This window comes from Metopolophium dirhodum, chromosome 2, assembly GCF_019925205.1.
Source record: "Metopolophium dirhodum isolate CAU chromosome 2, ASM1992520v1, whole genome shotgun sequence".
Taxonomy (NCBI): Eukaryota; Metazoa; Arthropoda; class Insecta; order Hemiptera; family Aphididae; genus Metopolophium; species Metopolophium dirhodum.
The window spans coordinates 2,035,879-2,060,710 of NC_083561.1; the positions used below are offsets into that span (position 1 = coordinate 2,035,879).

Consider the following 24,832-nt stretch of genomic DNA (forward strand, 5'->3'; position numbering starts at 1 on the left):
GACAATGTCCGTAAACAGCTCAAAGTGAGACAAAATATTTTCAAAATTGTATGGTGTATAGAAAATGAAAATGTTAACATTCAGGAAAATTGTCATGTACCTACAGTTATTCGTTTTTGAATAACAATAAAATAACAAAACCGCTACATAAGAAATCAAGTGAATATCCAATATTGTAAAAATATGAATTTCAAACGCTCATAAAAATTTAATTTGATTTGCTTGTAAACATTTTTTTTTTTTTTTTGATAAAGGTAGACAAACCTATGAGGAATCTTGTATTTAAAAAGAAAAATTTTTATGAATTCTCAACTCAAAATAATTTGCTAATTTTCGTGATTTTTCCGTATTTTGTCAAGATTTGAACTTTTAATACTTATAAATAAAAACTGTGACTAAGGATTTTTAATATTTTTCAAATGTCATTGTAACAATATAGTAGGAGCCTTGTATACCTATTTAATTTTCAAGCTTTTTCACCCAACAAATAAAGTTTTATTGACATTCATAGAAAAAAAGACTAATACAATTGGAAGCAGAAAATGTTCCTAAACAGTTCAAAACAAATCAAAATATTTTGAAAATTGTATCGTGTATAGAAAATGCAAATATAAACAACTAATGAAAATGTCATATATATACGTTAATTTGTTTTAGAGTTACACCAAAAAATTCCCGTTTTTCCTTAATTTTTATGTTGTTTTCCCCAACACCAGCAATGTTCACTTTCCCATCGAACAAGATACTGAAGTTGAAAATCAAAGCATTATTTTGACTACTTATCGTGTACACAGACACAAAAAAAAATACACATCATTGTAAAATCAATACTTTTATCGTTCCACTATTAGAATCTAAAAAAAAAAAATTGTACATAATATATCTTACATTCCCCTTCTTATGTTTAACATGATGTCTCCCCATAGTTCTAATATTAATACTTTATAATTATCATAGGCTAATGACCTTAGATTTAGGCCTTTTACAACTTGAAACCATATAAAAAAATATTTTCAAAAATATTAATATTTTTTGTATGATACGTAGTTACGTCAAATGAATCAACCACGGTGCAGTAGTTACATTCAATGACAAAAATTATAATATTTATGTTTATTTGCCCGGCTAATGTCAAAAATTATCTAGCCTAATACAAAATATGTACCTACGTAACTTAACAGTAATTTATGTAATTGGCAATAGGTACGCCAATACATAATGTTAGTATGTTGTAAACATTGGTAGGTATTTTACAATATTACTTACGTAAATTCCCAACACCTGTTGGACGTGGTTGTCAACTGTAAATGTATTATTAAGTATCATACATATACGGGACACTGCTGTCTTGGTAGTTGGTATCTACTTAAAAACGTGGCTTATTTAAACGTAACAACTATACCATCGATAATCGGTGATAGTTACTCGGGCCGCGAATCATTTACGTAACTAAAAGCCTAAAAGATTATTGGGCAGGAGCCAGGAATTCGCCGGTTTCCAGCGTCTTAAACACGTCGAGTTGCTACTCATCCACAGCCATAATAATATTGTTTAACAATATGTTGCTACGTCAAACAATATCGTGGTAATCTAATAAATTATCAAAGGTAATTACTTTTATTGGATCATTTTTCCATTACGTATCGTGGCCCGTAAAGTGCTAGCTGTATCAGTATCATTGCAGATTCAATATTGCTTGATTCGCGCAGTTTGACAGTTAGTGTTTTATTACATTTTACAGTATTTATTTTTATTTACGTGCATTATTGTTTAGTATGGATGTAGTTATTATGCGTAATAAATTCAACGATTTATTTAATAAGTTGATTGTCAAAAACGGGTTGACAATAATTCCTATTTCAGTTTATCGGAGTACCTATATCATAATATATAATAAGCAAATTTCAAAAACTAGAGTCGAAAAAATATTAAGTAGGTATACTATGGAATTGAAGAAAACGGTAAAAGATTACTGCAGAATGGTTATCGTAAGTAAGAAATATTAATGGTAAATGGAAGAGAACGCTTCATAAAACCAGTATCAGAAAAGAATAATAATATAATAATTATGCTTATTATTATTTTTTTTTTTTTTATTAAACATACTATCCGCGGCATCTGTTGCCATTGGACGTTACATTACATTTTACAATATTCATGCATTACGTAATACTAAAAATTTAAGGAACATATAGGAAATAATATTATAAGTAATAAGATCATAAGAGAGAAAAAAAATAGAAAATAAAATAAAAAAATTAATAAATAGAAAATATAATATTATTTAATTAAATAGGAATTAGATGTTAATTATTATATACAATTTACAATTTGTTAATGAGGTGCGTTTCTGTTAGGAATTTAATGAGTTTGAAGACTCTTGGTCACTGCAACATACCTGGCAACGAACAAGCAGATATAGCAGCCAAACTCGCCTACTCATCCCCAGATGCAATCACCTTACCCACGTTCTTCTTTAAGAGGACGCCACACGAGCGAAAATACCGTACAAAAACATGTCAATTTTGTTCCAATAATACGGCTTACTGAATGGTTTTATAGCAAAATACCTTAATTAAAAGTTGTAGAGGAGAGTTATATCGGGTGACGTATAAGACTCGATTTTCGATATTTTAATTTTTTATACCTATTATTCACAAGTAAAAAAAAGTGAAAACGAAAAACGATTTTATCGATTTTGAGAATCAATTGAATCAAATATCGAAAATCGAGTCTTATACGTCACCCGATATAACTCTTCTCTACAACTTTTAATAAAGGTATTTAAAGACATAAATACATAAAGAGAGTCATTGAAGATAACACATCACGTATGGGTCAAATAGAATGGAATGAAACGTCCACCAAACTAAACGAAATTAAGAATTCCATTCAACCGTTCCTCGTCCCCACGAACACCACAAAAAAACAAGAGACCACCATCAACCGTCTTAGAATAGGACACACCCGCCTCACTCACTCCTATTTAATGAAGAAAGAATCCCCTCCCATATGTACTTGCTGTGGGGTCCTCCTATCAGTTAAACATATTTTAACCGAATTTAGAACCTATGACAAGGAAAGAAGACATTTCCGAATCTCCGACTACTTCGCTGAATCACTCAATCCTGAACCTATCATGCTTATTATTATTCAATCAAATAAAGAACTATTTAATATTGTAATCCAGCTAGTCCAGCTATTTTCCAGTTAGATAATGGCCGTGAATTCATAAACTCGAATATAACTGAGCGGGAAGACGTCAAAATTGTTCATGGTAAACCGGGGCCCAGCCAGGGCCAAAGTTCTGTGGAATAAGCAAATAGAGATGTATAGAGGATATGTTGGCTACGTCGATGGTAGAAAACAATAGCACAATCTGGGTTGAGATTTATTTGGTATCAAAAAAACCAAGCTCTTCATTCGAGTAAAAAAAATTATAATATACATAATATATTAATATACCTACTATGTCCATAGGTATTTTTGTACTCTGTGTCTATACTCATTGTTTAAAAAAAAAAAAAATTTAAGCTAAATTGTATACATAGAAATACACCGAATAATATTCTGCTTTGGAATATAAAACAAAGTAAGAAACTTAAAAAAAGTGTAATGATAAAAATAGTAAAAATATAAATAATTTTTTTTTAATTTTGTAACAAATAAAAATTTTGGGGAAAAAGTTAGAACATTTCGAATTACCTGCAGGTAAGTTAAAAATGTAAAATGTCTTAATTTATTTTAGTTGTTACCTTATTTTGTAAGGTATTAAAAGATCTCTTTATAAAGCCATGTTTAGCAGTACTGCCAGAACTCTGCTACTATCGATACCACGCGTGATTAATTAAATTGTAAAAACAGAAGAAGTCAAGAAGATATAGAACTAGGTAAATATAAATAATATAACACATATAAATAATATTTTAACTATATAATAATATAACACATCTAATGAAATGAAAGAAATTGTATTACATGCTTCAGATCAAAATAGGTATTGAAGAAGTTGTTTCACCAATATTGCAGAATAAGCTAAAAATATAATAAATACAGGTAAATTAATATTATATTTAAATTTTAAAATTTTGTAAAAGTAACATACATATTATTTAAATGTATTAGATATACAAACATAAGAAAATGTGAAACATGTTTCATTTCCCTGGAAGCTGTCGATGAAAATACAAACTGCATGAATTGCCTACAATATGAGAAAATACAAAATGAACGACATAAATTAAGTGAATGCTAAAAGAAATAAGCCAACAAAAAATGGTGAAAATTTCAAATAGAAAAATTAGACCGCTAGAAGTAGCGGTGATGATGTTGATCAAGCACCTGGATCACCACGAAACCTATTAGGAGCTATTACCAAGGATAAAGAAGATTTATAAAAATTACTTATTAGGTAAGTGAACACATAATTATATTTTTTAATTTATACATTTTTGATTTTAATTAGGTACAGAGAACGGCATTCTTAAGCAATTGTATACTTGATCGAAGATCGATCCTTACAAACAATTGTTCGTTGACTTCAAATCTGTGAATAATGAAAAGGAAATTACACTAAGAGAAGCGCAGATGTTAGTAGTGTCTGATTGTCACTCGGTCACAACTCACAAGGTTACAAAAGGTGCAGTTGCAAACTAAAGTGCAAAACCAAACAAATGCGTTTGTCAATCAGTGGGGATATCGTGGAACTTAAAATGTCAACAACACGCCTTGCGAAAATAAATAATAAAAAGGTGGACAATTGGGTATCACACTGCTGTACACTAGTTGTCGAGTATGTCATTGTAATGAATGTGTTGAATTTGAATTCAATGATAAATCATTGTATAAGAAAAACGATTTTCAGCGGTGTGTCAACCCTATTGCATAGGTACTTGAATAAATAATCAAATTTAATAATTAAAAAAATTATTTTCATGGCTATAAATACCATTGCTTCCTGTTAAACTTTTTATTTTGTTTAAGACATGATAAGAGAAAATAATGATCAATCTTAGATTCTTCTGAAAAAAAATTTTTAAATGTTGGCAACAAAAAACATTTTTCCTTAATTTTTCTTTTTTTTCCTGGACCTTTTAAAAACTACTGAAAATATTGTTACAAACTACTAAATATTCAATTTGGACCTCTCTAATTCACCATCAATATTCACTTTCTTACGAGAGAAGATGAGACGATGCAGAAAATCGGAGAATTTATACTGGCCCAAAAGTTGATGATTGGCAGAAAACACTCAATATCATTGTAAAATCGTATTGGTTTCACTACGCTCAGAATCTAATATCATATAATATTAATGTGATTTAATTAATAAAAAAGTGGATAAGTGGATGTCACTCTGCTGTACAGTAGGTTACAAGTGGGTCACTGTAATGGATGGTGTTAAATTTGAATTCAATGATATAATATCATTGTATAAGAAAAACGATTCTGAGCGAAAACGGTCAGTCAGCCTATGATTTTACCAAGTATATTTGATGATATTATTGGGAATAAAGTAATTTATATATAACCCATTTACGTGGAGCCTTGTTTTAAATTTTCAATCCTTAGCCATAAAAGTTAAAAATTTATAAATATATAAATTTTTAACCACAAAATAATTAATAAATTATAAATTTGATAAATGTTGTCAAAATTTGAACTTTAAATGCTTATAAAAAAAATTGTGCCTATGTATTTTTAATATTTTTCAACTGCTATTAGAACGATATATCAGGAGCCTTATATTAAATTTTCACGCTTTTTTACCCAACAAATAAAAATTTATTGATATTTATAGAAAAAAAAACTAAAAAAATTGAAAACTGACAATGTCCGTAAACAGCTCAAAAATAATCAAAATATTTTTAAAATTTTATCGTGTATAGAAAATGCTAATATAAACATTCAATGAAATTTTCAAGTATCTACAGTCATTCGTTTTTTAATTACAATAAATAAGAAAATTGTTACATGAGAAATCGAGTGAATATCTCAAATGTTGTAAAAATATAAATTTCAGACGCTCATAAAAATTTAATTTAAGTTTCTTGTAGACATTTTTTTTTTGATAGAGGTAGACAAACTTATGAGTAATCTTATATTACATTTTCAAATCTTAGATTTAAAAAGAAAATTTTTTATGAATTCTCAACTCAAAATAATTTGCTATTTTTCGTGATTTTTCCGTATTTTGTCAAAATTTGAACTTTAAATGCTTATAAATAAAAACTGTGACTAAGGATTTTTAATTTTTTTTATCTGCCTTTGAAACAATAACCTAGTAGCCTTATATTAAATTTTCAAGCTTTTTTACTCAACGGATAAAATTTTATTGATATTTATAGAAAAAAAACTAAAAAAAATGGAAATTGACAATGTCCGTAAACAGTTCAAAATAAGTCAAAATATTTGGAAAATGTTATGGTGTATAGGAAATGAAATTATAAACATTCAGTCAAAATTTCATGTCCCTACGGTCGTTTGTTTTAGAGTTACGACAAAAAACAAAATCGATTTTCTCGAAAACAGATTTTGCGTAAAAATTCCCGTTTTTCCTTAATTTTTCTTTTGTTTTTGACCCCCCAAAGTACCAACTAGATTCACTTTCCGATCAGAAAAGTTATTATTGAAGAAAATCCAAGCACTTTTACTGTCCTAAAAGGTGATGAGGATGACAGACACAAAAATAAAAAAAAACACATCATTGTAAAATCAATACATTCATCGCTTCGCTCAGAATCTAAAAATAAAAAAAAATAAAAAAAATAAAAAAAACACATCATTGTAAAATCAATACATTTATCGCTTCGCTCAGAATCTAAAAAAAAATAAAAAAAACACACATCATTGTAAAATCAATATATTCATCGCTTCGCTCAGAATCTAAAAGCTGGTACAGATAAGTGGAAATCGCTCTGCTGTACAGTAAGTTACAACTTACAAGTGGGGCAATGTAATGGATGGTGTTTTGAATTAAATGGCATAAAATCATTGTATACGAAAAACGGTTCTGAGCGAAGACCTAACCTAACCTAACCTAAACTGTCAGGTTAGGCTGTGATTAAACTAATTTTAGGCATATTAGGCATTAATACAACGGTATGTTAAATTCATTTATTGCGAAATAATTACATTTGAAAATGTCATTGTGTGTATAAAATATAATTATAGATATACATTTTTATATACCCACGAGACAGATATTTTTAGTTTACAATTAAAATCGTTATTCTTGGTTTTAATATGTAATTTCGTCTAAATTTGAACTTCATATGTCTGTAAAAAAACTGAGTTTATACATTTTTTAAAATTTTTTAGAATCAGTATGAAATATCCAAATGTCCAAATATACAAAGTCTAACTTCAGACGTTCATAAAAAAGTTAATTTGACTTTTTGATAAAATTTCGTGATTTTGAAGAAAATTTTGCTCAACTTTTGTTTTAATTTCCACTGACAACAATATACGAGGACCGTTGTATTACATTTTCAAATTTTTTGATCAAGCAAAATATTTTTTATCGAAAATAATTAAAAAAAACTTCTTATGCATATAAATAATTGAAAAAAACTTCTTATGCGTATAAATAGTTAATAGAAATCGAAATATTTGAAAATTGTATAGTGAATAGGAATTGCTAATATAAACATACTGTGAAAATGTCATGCAACTAATTTTTTTTTTTTAGAGCTACAATAAATAATTTTTCAATCTAGTTTTGCGTAAAAATATAAGTTTTTCTTTAATTTTTTGTTTATTTTTCCTGACGCTTTTGAAACTATTGAAACTTTTGACCCACTAACTAGATTCACTTTCCTACCAGGAAAGATGCTGTTGGAGAAAATCAAAGCATTTTTACTGTCTTAAAAGGTGATGACAGTCACAAAAAATAGTTTTTAAATTTTAAAAAAAATCACACACATCATTTTACATCGGTACATTCATCGGAGCCGCTCAGCCTAAAAAAGTCAACAAATTAAAATGTCTATAATATGAAATGAAATTTCTAATATACTATATATAGAAGATGCAATAAAAAGTTTTTTTTATAGTTTTATGTATTCTACTTTTAGATTCTGAGCGAAGCGAGTATTATTTACGCGAAGCGTAATGATTTTACAATGATGTGCGTTTTTTTATTTTTTTTTATTTTTGCGTCTGTCATCATCTTTTAGGACAGTAAAAGTGCTTGGATTTTTTTCAACAGTAACTTTACTGATAGGAAAGTGAATCTAGTTGGTACTTTAGGGAGTAAAGAGTAAAGATGTCCTAGTGGTTTTCAAAAGCGACGTGAAAAACAAAAGAAAAATTAAGGAAAAACAGGAATTTTTACGCAAAATCGATTTTGGTTTTTGGTGCAACTCTAAAACAAATGACCGTAGGGACATGAAATTTTGACTGAATGTTTATAATTTCATTTCCTATACACCATAACATTTTCCAAATATTTTGACTTATTTTGAGCTGTTTACGGACATTGTCAATTTCCATTTTTTTTAGTTTTTTTTTTCTATAAATATCAATAAAATTTTATTTGTTGGGTAAAAAAGCGTGAATATTTAATATAAGGCTCCTAGGTTATTGTTTCAAAGGCAGATGAAAAAAATTAAAAATTCTTGGTCACAGTTTTATTTATAAGCATTTAAAGTTCAAATTTTGACAAAATACGGACAAATCACGAAAATTAGCAAATTATTTTGAGTTGAGAATTCATAAAAATTTTTCTTTTTAAATCTAAGATTTGAAAATGTAATATAAGATTATTCATAAGTTTGTCTACCTTTATCAAAAAAAAAATGTCTACAAGAAACTTAAATTACATTTTTATAAGCGTCTGAAATTTATATTTTTACAACATTTGATATTCATTCGATTTCTCATGTAACAATTTTCTTATTTTATTGTAATTAAATAACGAATGACTGTAGATACTTGAACATTTCATTGAATGTTCATATTAGCATTTTCTATACAGCATAAAATTTTAAAAATATTTTGACTCTTTTTGAGCTGTTTACGGACATTGTCAGTTTTCATTTTTTTCATTTTTTTTTCTATAAATATCAATAAAATTTTATTTGTTGGGTAAAAAAGCGTGAATATTTAATATAAGGCTCCTAGGTTATTGTTTCAAAGGCAGATGAAAAAAATTAAAAATCCTTGGTCACAGTTTAAAGTTCATAGTTTTTGATATATCGTTCTAATAGCAGTTGAAAAATATTAAAAATACATAGGCACAATTTTTTTTTATAAGCATTTAAAGTTCAAATGTTGGCAACATTTATCAAATTTATAATTTATTAATTATTTTGTAGTTAAAAATGTATAAAATGTTTAACTTTTATGGCTAAGAATTGAAAATTTAAAACAAGGCTCCACGTAAATGGGTTATATATAAATTACTTTATTTACAATAATATCATCAAATATACTTGGTAATATCATAGGCTGACTGACCGTTTTCGCTCAGAATCGTTTTTCTTATACAATGATATTATATCATTGAATTCAAATTTAACACCATCCATTACAGTGACCCACTTGTAACCTAATGTACAGCAGAGCGACATCCACTTACTCACCTTTTATACATTTTTAACTACAAAAGAATTATTAAATTATAAATTTGATAAATTTTATCAAAATTCAAACTTTAAATGCTTATAAAAAAATTATGCCTATGTATTTTTAATATTTTTCAACTGCTATTGTAACATTATATCAGGAGCCTTGCATTCATTTTTCACGCTTTTTTACCCAACAAATAATATTTTATTGATATTTATATAACTAGTCAAATTATTTTCTAAATTTTATCGTGTTTAGAAAATTCTAATACAAACATTTAGTGAAATGTTCAAGTATCTACAGACATACGTTTTTTAATTACAACAAAATAGGATAGTCGTTACATATCTCATATATCGAGTGAATATCAAATGTATTGTAAAAATATGAATTTAAATTCATATGAATTCATACGCTCATAATAATTTAATTTGACTTTCTTGTAGACATTTTTTTTTTTTGATAAAGGTAGACAAATTCTTGAAGAATCTTGTATTATATTTTCAAATCTTAGATTAAAAAAGAAAATTTTTTATGAATTTCTTACTCAAAATAATTTACAAATGTTCGTATTTTTTACGTATTTTGTCAATATTTAAACTTTGAAAAAAATTGTGCCTGGTTTTTTAATTTTTTTCATCTGTCTTGGAAAGAATAACCTAGGGGCCTTCTATTAAATGTTCAAGCTTTTTTAACCAACAAAAAAAAATTTTATTGATATTTATAGAAAAATAAACTAAAAAAAATGGAAACTGAAAATGTCCTTAAACAGTTCAAAATATTATTGATTTTGGTAGAAAAAAAAATTTAAAAAAATGGAAACAGAAAATGTCCAAATATATTTGGAAAATGTTATGGTATATAGTGTATAGAAAATGCTAATATAAACATTCAGTGATAATATTTCATGTACCTACGGTCAATTGTTTTAGAGTTGCACCAAAAACAAAATCGATTTTCTCGAAAACAGATTTTTCGTAAAAATTCCCGTTTTTCCTTAATTTTTCTTTTGTTTTTCACGTCGCTTTTGAAAACCACTAGGACATTTTTACTCTTTACTCCCTAAAGTACCAACTAGATTCACTTTCCTATTAGAAAAGTTACTTTTGAAGAAAATCCAAGCACTTTTACTGTCCTAAAAGGTGATGACAGACACAAAAAAAAATTTTAAAAAAACATATGTAAAATCATTGTAAAATCAATACATTCATCGCTTCGCTCAGAATCTAAAATATATTAATTTTATTATGACAAATATAATATAATCACAAATCAAAGTTTTTGTATAAAATATAGCATTTATTATTTTCATGAGGAATAATATCTAACCATTTTTTCTATAATAGATAATAATAATTAATATTACTTATAGTTTGACTTAAACATTGCATATTATTTTTGTTATTATTATGATACCACATTTTATTGTATCAAAGATAAAATAATCAAGTAACATTAAAATATATAATTATATTTATGAAAATATTTGAAAATGTATTCTGTTTTTTTTATTATTTTATTATTTATTTTATTATTATTTTATTTTTTTATCATTTATTTGTCTAACCACATTTATTTAACCACAAAAGTTTACTGAAAGGTTAAATTATTTAAGTTTGAACTTACGATTAAAAAAAAGCTTTACAGTTTAATAGGTATAGGTTTCTTATATTTTCGTATAATAGCAGTTCAAAAATATTAAAGATACATATCCTCGATTTTTTTTATTAAGCATTTAAAGTAAAAATTTGAAAAATATCATCAAAATCTTGAATATTTTCAAATAATTATTTTGTGCTAAAAATTGTATAAAATATTCAATTTTTATAACCAAGGCTTGACAATTTAAATTTTCAAGGTTTCTCATGAGAATATTATACTGTAACTAAAAAAACTAAAAATTATATTGACACACTTTTTTAATGGATGTTTTAAGTACAAATTTGGACAAAATTGGATATTTAAACTGAGAATAACGATTTTAGTAATATTTTTTGTGATTTAAAAACAAGTGGGTACTTGAAATTTTTAAAGTATGACAAATGAAATGTTTCGGTAAAAATTAATTCAACTTACTGTTCTAGACGTTTCACTAATAGTAAAATAAATTATTTTAATAGCAATAATATCATAAAATATACCTATAGTAGGTACTTATGTAGGTAATTTTGGGCTGACAAGACCATCATTCGTTTAGAACCGTTTTTCGTAGGTATACAATGATTTTATACCATTGTATTTAACTCATCCATTACAAAGACTCCTCACGATACCTATACATTACAGCAGAGCGGTATTTACTTGGCCACTTTCCCACCTTTTTTTGCTTTGTTTATTTCTTACAAAATGTAATTAATGAAATTAATGTGTATGTCACATTCAGTCACTTACCCACGTAATTGACCAATAGTCAATGGTTAATAACGTTAATATTGAGTTATTGAGGTGAAATTATTTTGTTCTTTGAAACAGCAAAAGTGGTCATTTCCCCGTTGTAAATTCTTAACTGCATGTAGGTAGGTACCTATATATACTTGTTTATCAATAGGGCCCTAAGCTAACCTATTTAATAAAAAAATCAGCATATGTAAATATAAATATATGTTCTTATTTTTGCCAAAATATGTTCCTATTAAATACATAAAATATTTTACAAAAAAATCGATTAGTTAATTTAATTTTTAATTATTTATCAATGATCATAAACAAAGTCAAAATGTATATATATCCATATTATAGGTTTATTATACACATATTTTTGAAATTGTAATTATTAATTAATGATTATTCATCTAAAATCTTACACTTGCATATTTAATTAAACAACTTAAAAGAAAAAAAGGTGGGTAAGTGGATGTCGCTCTGCTGTACAGTAGGTCACAAGTAGAAAAACGATTCTGAGCGAAAACGGTCAGTCAGCCTATGATTTTACCAAGTATATTTGATGATATTATTGTGAATAAAGTAATTTATATATAACCTATTTACTCGGAGCCTTGTTTTAAATTTTCAATCTTTAGCCATAAAAGTTAAACATTTTATACATTTTTAATCACAAAATAATTAATAAATTATAAATTTGATAAATGTTGTCAAAATTTGAACTTTAAATGCTTATAAAAAAAAATTGTGCCTATGTATTTTTAATATTTTTCAACTGCTATTAGAACGATATATCAGGAGCCTTATATTAAATTTTCACGCTTTTTTACCCAACAAATAAAAATTTATTGATATTTATAGAAAAAAAAACTAAAAAAATTGAAAACTGACAATGTCCGTAAACAGCTCAAAAAGAGTCAAAATATTTTTAAAATTTTATCGTGTATAGAAAATGCTAATATAAACATTCAATGAAATTTTCAAGTATCTACAGTCATTCGTTTTTTAATTACAATAAATAAGAAAATTGTTACATGAGAAATCGAGTGAATATCTCAAATGTTGTAAAAATATAAATTTCAGACGCTCCTAAAAATTTAATTTAAGTTTCTTGTAGACATTTTTTTTTTTGATAAAGATAGAGAAACTTATGAGTAATCTTATATTACATTTTCAAATCTTAGATTTAAAAAGAAAAATTTTTATGAATTCTCAACTCAAAATAATTTGCTAATTTTCGTGATTTGTCCGTATTTTGTCAAAATTTGAACTTTAAATGCTTATAAATAAAAACTGTGACCAAGGATTTTTAATTTTTTTTATCTGCCTTTGAAACAATAACCTAGGAGCCTTCTATTAAATTTTCAAGCTTTTTTACTCAACGGATTAAATTGTATTGATATTTATAGAAAAAAAAATTTAAAAAAATGGAAATTGACAATGTCCGTAAACAGCTCAAAATAAGTCAATATATTTGGAAAATGTTATGGTGTATAGGAAATTAAATTATAAACATTCAGTCAAAATTTCATGTCCCTACGGTCATTTGTCTTAGAGTTACACCAAAAACCAAAATCGATTTTCTCAAAAACAGATTTTGCGTAAAAATTCCCGTTTTTCCTTAATTTTTCTTTTGTTTTTCACGTCGCTTTTGAAAACTACTGGGAAATTTTTACTTTTGACCCACTAAAGTACCAACTAGATTCACTTTCCTATCAGTAAAGTTAGTGTTGATGACAGACGAAAAAATAAAAAAAAAATTAAAAAAAAACACATCATTGTAAAATCAATACATTCATCGCTTCGCTCAGAATCTAAAATCTTAGAATTACGGAATAAAAATTACACGAAAAGTAAATTTAAGTCAAAATTATAAAATTAAAAATTAAGTCACGGTTTCTCTTTTGCAATAATATTTTTTATAATTATTATATGCACATAAATAATTTTAAATAATTTATTATTTATAAATTATATTATTGTTGTATCTAGAACAACTTATTATTTCGTTTAAATATATACAAAATTTGGCGAAAACAACAGTGTACTTTGCGCCACTTTAAAATAACTTAGGAGTTCAAATCACCCACCGATATGTGCGCAGATGCCGTAAAGTCGAAGACGTGACTATAATATTATAATATAATATGATATTCGCCAATCAATCGGGAAATCGTTCGTTTTAGTTAAATAGTTCAAATGACTTAAAATCAATCGTACTGATGTTAAATTATATTCTACGTAGAAAAAATTTTTTTGTCAAAAAAATGGAATTTAAATGTGATTGAATGTATAAAATATTAAAATAACCTACCCTTAAAAGTTTCAAGTATTCACGAATAATATTTTTAATTTACAACAAAATAACTAAAACCGTTATTCTTGGTTTTAATTATTAATTTCATCCAAAATTGAACTTAAAAAACTATATAAAAAACTTTGTTTGTATATTTTTTAGATTTTTTGGTTTCAGAATGATCTATATACTTACGCGATACCTAGTACTAAATTTTCAATCCTTAGCTATAAAAAGTGAACATTTTATACATTTTTAACTACAAAATAATTTGTTAATTTTCAATTTGTTCAATTTGATCAATATTTGAACTTTAAATGCTTATAAAAAAAATCTTGCCTATATATTTTTAATATTTTTAAACTGATATTGTAACAATGTGTGAAGAGGCTTGTATTCAATTTTCAAGCTTTTTGTCCCAACAAATAAAACAGTATACCCAGTGGCACCGGCTGCCGGGTCTATGATCGGCGCAAATCCGTGAACTCGCCACTTTTTATTGTGTGTGATCGATGGCTGTCGTGCCAATATTTTTGTAGCCGTTACATTAAGCCGGGCACACTATAAATCCTTGCAGCCGAAATTGTCGCAAATTCTGCGGAACGGTAACGCCTCTAAAACGCATTGAAAATATCTAAAAGTGTGTCTCTGCCGGATTTAGCTTAGCCATTTTTGGATATGTATAATATAAAATAATTACAATAACGGATGATGATCTTGAAAACCCGTTCGGACTTATCTAGATGAATATCAAGATAATTATTTGTTTATCTTATATCATATCTAGATAAATAGTTACAAGGTATCTAAACGTTCATCTTAGATAATTTTTTTACTAATCTAAATAAATTCATCTAGATACATTTTTTATTGATAAAAATCGTGAAATTGTACAAACGCATTTTAAATATTTGTACAGATTCTCAAACCAAGTTTATGGTTTATAAATAATGTAATTATTATTATTTATATCATTATTATTATTATGTTCCTAGTTCCCAACTAAAGTATACCTAAATTTAAAACCCATTTAAAAAAAATGTATCTTTATTTTATCTAGATAAATATGAGTTAAGTTATCTTTTATATCTACTATAGATACATTTGAGTTCCATTATCTTTATCTTTATCTAAACAAAAAAATACTTATCTCATCCGAACACTGCTGGTAGACAGGTGGATTATCCCCACGATAATATTGAGTCCTCCTTGAACGGAGTAGTTAAAACTGTCGTCGTCGTATTATTGTGTCATCTTAGCTTTCGTGTGGCGTGGCTGTGAAACGACTCCGACCGCCCGGAGTCCTGACGAGAGGACGTAGAACGGTCAGTACCTAACTGGTGCTGGGCGCTTGAACCATCCCGAAACTCGTTTGACGACGTGATGGTCCTCAGGAGATCGTCTAATGCGGTGGCGTAAGCTTTGCCCTTCAGTGTCAGGAACGAACCGCTCGGCTTGTAATAGGACCGTGTTGTTGCCGAGCGGTGCTGCCTCTGGGATCTGAGCAAGCTCCGACTCTGCTGCAGAGGACAGCGCATCGCCGCTCGGCGATTCATCACTGTAGCAAAGAGATAGACTCCTCGACGTTTTCGTCGAACTACTTTCTGTCTGCGTCTCCTAGAATTGTGTTCTTTAGGCTCCGACTCTTGGGTCTCCTCGTCACCACTTGCAGTAGTTGTACTCATATCAATGGCAGACAGACGAGGAAAAACTAAACAACACACGAGGTATCCGTCGTTTTCGTCAGCGTAAGTGCCTCCATTATGTTGACTACAATGTCTTCTAAGATATCGCGGGTAATAGGTATGCCGTTAACCGCGTCGATGTTATAATAATTAGTTGCAATCTTTTATTCGAGCGAAGATAATATGTACGTGTACGTTAGGGTTAGGATTTAATTGAGAATTACTAATGAGCTAAATACAAATCTTCCAACACAGAGACCGATCTCCGAGAAAATCTCCCAGACGACGACGTGACGACGACGTGCGTATTACTAGCCAGCTATTTTTTTTTTTATAGTATGTTTATCGTTCTCGTCGGCCCGCAGCATTAGAATTTCGAGCACAGGTGTTTCAATCAATACATTCATCGCTCCGCTCTGAATCTAAAATATTACATAAAATATGACAATACACACCAAATATAAGTTCAGTTAACTCACCATTATTATTACGTTTGCATAATGTTTACAACCCGATGTTTTTTGAAAATATTGAATCGTTTACGACTGTGCGAGAATCCACTGTACACTATTTTATTTACATCTAATATTTTACTAAAATCTGTTGCAACTACTTGAAGTTAAAAACGATAAGTATTTCGCAACATTTACAATCGACACAGACTGAGCATTTGACAGAATAATCAATTTATTATTCAAGGAAATTAATTTTTAAAATGAATGATTGATAAGTGAAGATTAGATTTTTTTTCATTGGACATTTTTGCGCCGGAATCCAAATTCCATTACATTACATCGCATTACCACATGGGTTAGATTATAATAATTATAATTAATATTTAATGCCCATATTATAATAATAATTATGATTATTGCAATATTACCTATTGAGTATTGTCTTTGGATATGACTTAAAATCATAAAAAAATAAAATAAAGCATTACAATTCAATGTAGGTACTGATTAACTATACAATTTAAACGAAAGTGAAATGGTTGAATTCGAAACGCTACATAAAATTAAAGGATATTTTTAAGGAACTTTTAAAAGAGTTTGAATTCCAAAAATTACGGGCACTTACAACGACCATGGAAAAAAATACTATTAATTTATCCATGATCTAAAAATATTATGCTTTTATCAGTTATTCTGAATTTGTGTGTGTTATCACAAACTACGATAACAATTAATATTTTGTAAGCAAAAAATAAACATTGTGATATATTAATTTATATTCATATTTCATAGTATTGTATTATAAGTCATAAGACTAAATCTGGACAATTTCAAGTTTTTTTATATACACAAAACAATTTTTTAATTTTGATAATATTTTTAATCACATCATGGTAAGCTATTTTTGCAAACATTCGTAGTTCTATCTAGAAGGCCTATGGCCTATCTATAAGGCTCTGTAGACTCTAGTTCTATCTAATATTTTACTATACGTTGTGTGCTTGTGTGTTATATTGTTTTTTAGGCTAGTGATGATGAGACGGCATGTCAAATTATGTCAAAAGTTAAAATTAATGAAGAGGATGAAGATTCTGGAGACAATTCTTCATCGGAAAACAGTAGTGGTTAGAATATAATATACCTAAAAAAAATTTTTTTTCATAAAATATAATTTTTTTTTTAATCTAATACTGTTAGAAACTAGTGAAGATTCCGTAGAAATTGAAGTACCTTTTAAAGTTGGTATGTGGGATTTGAAACAGTGTGATCCAAAACGATGTACTGGAAGAAAATTAATGAGACTAGAAATGATTGACAAACTTGGGATGTCTGCTATGTTTAATGGTATCGTTCTAACACCTGTTGCTACTGAAGTAAAGTAATTGTTTTCATTATCAATTCAATTAATGCTTACATTTAATGCTGTACAGAGTGTTTCAGCTATGGACAATCAAATTATTGCTAAATATGGTGTGGCTGTAGTGGATTGTTCTTGGGCACGACTTAATGACACTCCATTCCACAAGTTGCAGCATAGAAAAGCCAAAAAAAACTTGCGATTGTTGCCATATCTTGTTGCTGCTAATCCAGTCAACTATGGACACCCTAGTAAGCTATCTTGTGTAGAAGCTTTAGCTGCTGCCATGTACATTGCTGGATTCAAGGAAATTGGCGATTTGTACATGTCCAAATTTAATTGGGGTCCAACATTTATACGCCTCAATCAAGAATTATTAGATGGCTATGCTAACTGTAAAGATGGGAAAGAAATTGTTGTTTTTCAAAATCAATACTTAGACCAACTAGGTAAAGCAATATTTAAAATTATTTGCCATTCGTACATAAATAGTTTACTTTTGAAATGAATTATTTTAGATAATGATTACAATCATGAGAGTAGCAGTACAGAATCAAGCAGTGAGTCTAGCGAGGATGATGTAGAAAGTAGAAACAACTGTAAGAAATCGATAGCTTAATTGATAACATAACATGTAAATTTTTTTATCATGTCTGAATATTTTTTTTAAATAAAGACTGATCAAAATATGCTATCTTTATAGTTTTTTCTGTTGAAAAGAAAAATATTAACTTATTGCTATTGTAAATGGCCAGTTTTATATTATATTTAATATTATTGACTAAATATCAAAATTGTAACTGAGAAAAGTTAATTTTGACTAACTGAGTCCTATCACAACAACATAGACCTGTCTGCCATGTGCCTATGTATAGTTAAATCTATGATGCCCCCTGCAAAAATTTAAATTAAATAATAATAAACTTGGGGCGGGTTGCATGGAGAAGGCTGTAAATTTTATACCTGACCTGTAATTTATTCATTCTATAGAGATAATCATTGTGTTAAACTATGCTAGAGTTGCATAAAGAAATATTAAATTATTTATAACCGTGATTACCAAATAAATTAAACCACCAATAATATTGATGATATTTCATCAATCCGTGAGTGTTACCGAACCAAAATCTGTTCTGTAGTTTACAGGTCCGGCAATTGATAACTTACAGAACCATTACAGTATCGAGCGTTGAAGCAACACCGTAAGTCACTACAGGACGTTAATGCAACCCACCCTAAAAACTATTTAAAATTTAAATTAATTATTTTACATCAAGTATGTGTAATTATTATGAATGATTCGATATTCAGGTTGTCTAAAACTATATTTTGTACATTCTTGAAAAAGAAACATAATTCTTCCTAAGAGATATGTGGGTGATTCTTTGTTAAAACATCTTAAGCATTCAATGCATTGTGCAAGTTTCTAACTATTATTTATATTTTAGTAACTAACATTTTTTATTATTTGTTGTACTTCTAGACCTTAAAAGTTAAAATATGTGCCAATATATAATATTATAATATATTACTAGTGTATGATTAATATTATGTAAAACATATTTGTGGATATAATATTTAGCGATTAACGCTGTGGTGTCTAAGAAATTGAATTTTATCAACCATGTTAGTTCATTGCATTCACATTTCTGTTAATAAACAAAATATTTTTTTATAAATTTACATTTATGTTTTGTATGTTTATACATTTTATTTTAATGTACTTGCTAAATTTAGATTAAGAAACAACTAGTGGAAGTTCCAGTTCTAGATTCTCTAGAGAAAATTCTACAATGTAGTGTTCAATAATCATTTTCTTCACCATTTTCATTTTAACTAAAACGATAGATCCAACTTATCCAGTAAAAAGAAGAAAAACTAATTGTTTTAAAATAATAATATATTTCAATAAAAGGTACCTAATATATTATAATAAGGACAATGTTGAGGATACAGATATTTCCAAAATCTTATTTGAACTATTGTTATTAGTACTTATTTGTAGTTATGATTTTTAAAAGTAAAATTTCGTTTTCATTCTGATCCATATTCATTGCTTTTGTTAAATGTTTGGAAGATACTTTTCACACAAACAAAAAAATTTGCAAATGAGTAAAATTTTTTTCTTTTTGTTTTAAATAATTCCACAATTTTACTCAGAGCTGTGCTTCTCTTTTGTGATAATTGTTAGTGATGGGAACTATCGAACTATTCGAATCGTTTTTATTCGAATAATTTATCAAATAGATAGTACTGGTTGCCCATAGACCTATGATAAGATCTTTTTAAACTCGCAACCAAATTAAATAACCAGAACAGATGGAATATTCACCACTAGTTTATCTTAACAAATAAGAATGCGATGCCGCCGTCAGTCAAAAGTCTAAATATTACAATAGAGCAGCGACCAGTTTGCCGATAAAGGTACTCATGTGGTTATGTCTGTATTAAAAACAATACAAACGTACAACATAATAAAAAATTAAGAGCCGTTTCACGCAAATGAGAACCTATTAGGCTATTAATAGTCCACCGAACTATTCGATAGTTTCTATTAAAAACTACTAATCGCTTACGTTAAAAACATTCAAATAGATATTCGATAGTTTATTAAGACTATCGAATACTATTCGATAGTCTCAACTATTCGATTGTGCCCATCACTAATAATTGTACACTCAAATATAAATAAAGTATATACATATACATTTATACAGCATTTAAAAACCATTGGAAATAAAATACTAAAATTTTTTGCATATTAAATTTATACTTTTTAATTGTTTCATAACTATTAACCGTACAGTATATATTTATATAAATACACGAATAAAATTGTATTTGTTAAAAAATTATGGATATAGACATTTTAGTTATAATCTAATTATTAAGGAATAAAAAAAGTGAAACATTTAACAATAGTTAAAAGATACCATCCACATTCTTGGTTACAACTGATAGTAATAATTAAAATAATTTTACAAATTATTATTATTGCTAATTGGATTTCAAAATAAACAAATAATATAATACAAATTATCATGGTCAACATTCAATTGAAAAGCTGATACTAATTATACAGAAAAAAAATATTAAAACACAAATTTTATGTGAACAGTCATACTTATTCGGCTTAATGTAACAATATTACGCTTCATCTTGTTCCTCCTTTTCATCATCATCATCTCCTAATTCAGCTTCTTCCTCTTCTAATTCTTTCTTGGCGGCTTCTTCAACTTTAGGATCTCTAGAATAGTATTTAATTGTTAATAAAAAACAATTAAATAAAAGTTAAGAACTTACTTCTTAATTTTATCTTTGTAAAATTCTATAATGTGTTCTTTACGCGTTTGCTGTATAAATGATACAGGTGCAGAGTAGTACTGCTCTTTAACATTGGAACCCCAACCAGAATACTAAAACGTAAAACATATATTTTAAAAGCAAATTTAACCATAAATTACTTGTTATGATTAAATTATTTTATTTTATAATTCCATAACATAATATGTTATTAATATACTTACAACGGAAGTATTTTTGTATAACACTTTACCATCCTGTTTGAATGGAATATACTTTTGTAACAATGCCTTGCCATCAATTTTCCATACAGGAGGGTTACCTTTACCAATCATATCAGTCTTGAGTACGACAAATGCTCCCGACTAAAATATATATTTTAAATTTAATTCAAGAAATTTAATATTGTAAGTAAAGTTTATAAATACAGTGAATTTTTTAGCTGGCTTTGCGTTTGGTCCTTGATTAAGCTCTTCTTCCTCTTCTTCTACATCGTCATCATCATCTTCTTCATCATCCTCTGCTTCTTCATCTTCCTCGTCTTCTTCAATGTCTTCATCTTCTTCATCATCTTCCAGCTCTTCTTCAGGCTCAACTTTTAATACTTTAGTTGCTCTTCCCCGACCTCTAGCCGATGTTGGTATTGGTGCAGGTGGGGGTGGTTTAGCTTTTGATCCTCTCTCTTTTTTAGGAAGTATTTCTTCTTCATCTTCATCATCAGAAACCTTTGGTTTCTTCTTTTTACTAGCAGGTGCACTTTTGGCTGGTCGTCCTCGTTTACCAGGGGTTTTGGCCTAATAAATAAATAATTTACTATTTATTCATAACATATTATACTAATAAAACATACAGCAGCTGTTGGAGCCCATTCATCATCAGAATGGTCTCCCACTTCTTCCGGTTCATCTACTTCAAATTCATTTTCTGAGTCACCTGCTACAACTTCCTTACTTTTCATCATGGCTAAAAAGATAATTTAAATTAAATTAAATTAATTGTAAACACATTATATTGTTATAACTGAAATAATTAATTGCTTTTTATTTAAGACATGTAGACATTTGCTTGTGCTAATACTATAGTGCATTTCATAAAAAATGTGACTCGACGCTAACGCGCCGCGCCTCGAGGTGTTTTTTCATTAGGGTTTCTAAAATTTTAAATTGATAAGAATATTTTACACATTTGTTTGACCTTAGTTTGTGACAAGACCGCCATGAAGCGCATTAGTGTCAAGTCACATTTGCTATGAAATGCACTATAATGGGAATCTCCAATTAAAAATAATTTATGTGTATACAATTTCAAAAAGCAACTAATTTTAAGTAGGTGTTTATTCATTGCACATTATTTGCAAATATATTTCATAAAATGGAAATTAGTATAGGAATTAAGAAAAAAAAAATACTGTTTAGCTACATTTTTTTTTTTATTTATCAAATCTTTTAAGTGATTTGAATGTGTACCTACTGTGTCTATTATTAAATATTTTATACTATAGTATAGTTTTCCCTCGAGCTTTCCTTAATAATAATAAATTTATTTTTGAAATGTTAAATAATAATTAGTTTGGAGTCTTAATAATTATCATTTACCTCAGAAAGTCGAAAATATGAGCGAAAAAGTTGTAGGATGTCAACTAACACCAAGAGGCGGGCGAATTCTTTTAGTACGGGCAACAATTAAACAAGTAGCTATCAGCATTTTTACTTTAACGTAGAATCATAGTTAATATTCTATAGATAATAAAAAATTTACAATTGTTGACAACTATCATATTATTACAGATACTATTGCCAGCTAATTATATTGTATTAAAAATATTTATTTTAATTCAAGAATCATTATTTATGTGGGTTCAAAAAAAAATATTTATATTTATATAGGTATACCTTAACATTTCAGTTTTAAAATTAAAATGAGTAAACACTAAATTGGTATATCAATAAAATATAACATTTTGCGTCATCGTTTGTCACATTGACTGCAGTACTATAGGAAAAAGTTATTGGCATTTAATCAGATTAATAGTAATTGTAATTTATTTTATTATTTACGGTTTTCCCACACCAAATATCTTACATAATATACAGACATAATATTACAGGTTGATAATTTAAATTTAGATAGGTACCTACCTATTAAGTAATAAGGTGTTTAATAAATGTTCTAAATTGTATGTCTAATGGACTTTATCCTCAAGACATTATCTGCCAGGCAAAGATAAAACTATTTATTTTTATTTCCCACATAAAACCCTAAAATATATTTTAGCCATGCTAATAACTATCTGCATGAAATAAACATAATATCGACAGTGCAAAAAATTATCAATAGACAGTAGACGTGTACATTATAAAAATTGATTCCAAATTAAAATCGTTTAAAACAACCGTTAGCAAACGATAATATTAAAAACACGTGTCACCCATAATTGTACAGTGAACATTTTAAGACATCTATCAACAAACGCGGTAAAATTTGTGAAAACCATCATTAAAGATTGTTTTTAAAGTTTCGGACGAAAAATCGTGATTAGATCCCGAAAACTATAAAACGATCTACAGTGTCACAACTGCCGGTTTACAACGGCCAGCATTAAATTTTAGTAACAAACAATATCGCCCGTTTCATTTTACCCAATTTTCAAAACGTTATCGTTGGACACACACATGCACACACGTACGCGCGCGCGCGCGCACCACACACACGAGTGCCGGTATACACTACACATCGGAAGACGGAGGTTCGAAAATACGGTAAAAGGACCGACGTGTATAGCGGATAAAACTTTGGGAAAAAAAAACGCGCGAGCGGATCCACCGACAAGCGACGATCGTCGAACGATCAGACCGGCGTAATGCCAAACGATAATCCCAAACGGCCATAATAGTGTTTTGAACGGGAGACGGGCGGCCGGCCGCCGGCGAATAAGTTCGATATCGTGTGGACGCACCGCGGCGGCAATCGTTCGGGAGGTTAGAGTAGGATTTTGACGACGTTCGCGTCGCGAATCACGCGCACGTGAAAATGGCGGCAAACGAAATCCTACCCGACGCACTACGGTGCTAATAAAATATCATACTTACGATGTTTTTTGCTAACGGCGACGAGAAATCGGCGGTGGTAAACAGTTATCGGCTGCGACTAGGTATTGGACACCCGACGATAATATCAATTGATCTGTTCCCGTGCGTCGGCGACGATTGATTGTCGGCACGCGGAGGGCGGCGAAGGCACAAGAAAATTAAATAACAAACACGGACACAACACGGGAAGCGGTTAGCGTTTTGGACGGCCGCGACGCACACAAACGACGGATTACAGTGATGTGAAATTGTCAGAACACAATTATACAATACACAACAACCGCACCGGACCGCGCCACCCAGTGGCCAGTAGCGACGAATGCAAACAAACCGAACGCGGTTAGACGCAGTGCCGCCGGAGGACGCGCCAACGGTGGACTTCAGACGTTGGTCACACCAATCGCACCGATCAGGGCATACCACAACATGGTATTATGGTACCGTGTATTACGCACTTACCGTGTGTCCGTGTTCATTTGGATGTTTCGTGATTTGACTGGCCGTCGATCGTGTGCCGGAGTGCGCCATGACCCGTTGGCCAATCGCACCCCGGAAGAATTGAGGCCTGAAGTTACCATTCACAACCATCACCACATGTTTTCGTACGCTTCTGTCACCACTTCGACATTACCATGGTTGAAACTTGAAATATATATATAGTATATTTAAACCATAGATATCGGACGGCGGACACA

General features: G+C 28.8%; 2 protein-coding genes across 2 annotated transcripts; one reads left to right on the plus strand and one right to left on the minus strand.

Moving 5' to 3' along the window:
• The first annotated feature begins 17,121 nt into the window (after window positions 1–17,121).
• LOC132938736 (18S rRNA aminocarboxypropyltransferase) lies at window positions 17,122–18,439 on the plus strand. Its single transcript, XM_061005752.1, has 5 exons — window positions 17,122–17,281; window positions 17,413–17,512; window positions 17,586–17,761; window positions 17,819–18,194; window positions 18,264–18,439. Exons 1-5 carry the CDS (start codon window positions 17,279–17,281, stop codon window positions 18,362–18,364), a joined length of 756 nt encoding a protein of 251 aa, XP_060861735.1. The 5' UTR covers window positions 17,122–17,278; the 3' UTR covers window positions 18,365–18,439.
• A 2,056-nt stretch (window positions 18,440–20,495) lies between these two features.
• On the minus strand, window positions 20,496–24,453 carry LOC132939779 (ABC transporter F family member 4-like). The gene is made up of 6 exons (XM_061007144.1): window positions 24,138–24,453; window positions 21,899–22,011; window positions 21,477–21,842; window positions 21,273–21,413; window positions 21,049–21,161; window positions 20,496–20,992 (listed from the first exon to the last, which is right to left on the minus strand). The coding sequence occupies exons 2-6, from the start codon at window positions 22,007–22,009 to the stop codon at window positions 20,893–20,895; spliced, it is 831 nt and encodes a 276-aa protein (XP_060863127.1). The 5' UTR covers window positions 22,010–22,011; window positions 24,138–24,453; the 3' UTR covers window positions 20,496–20,892.
• Window positions 24,454–24,832: the final 379 nt, after the last annotated feature.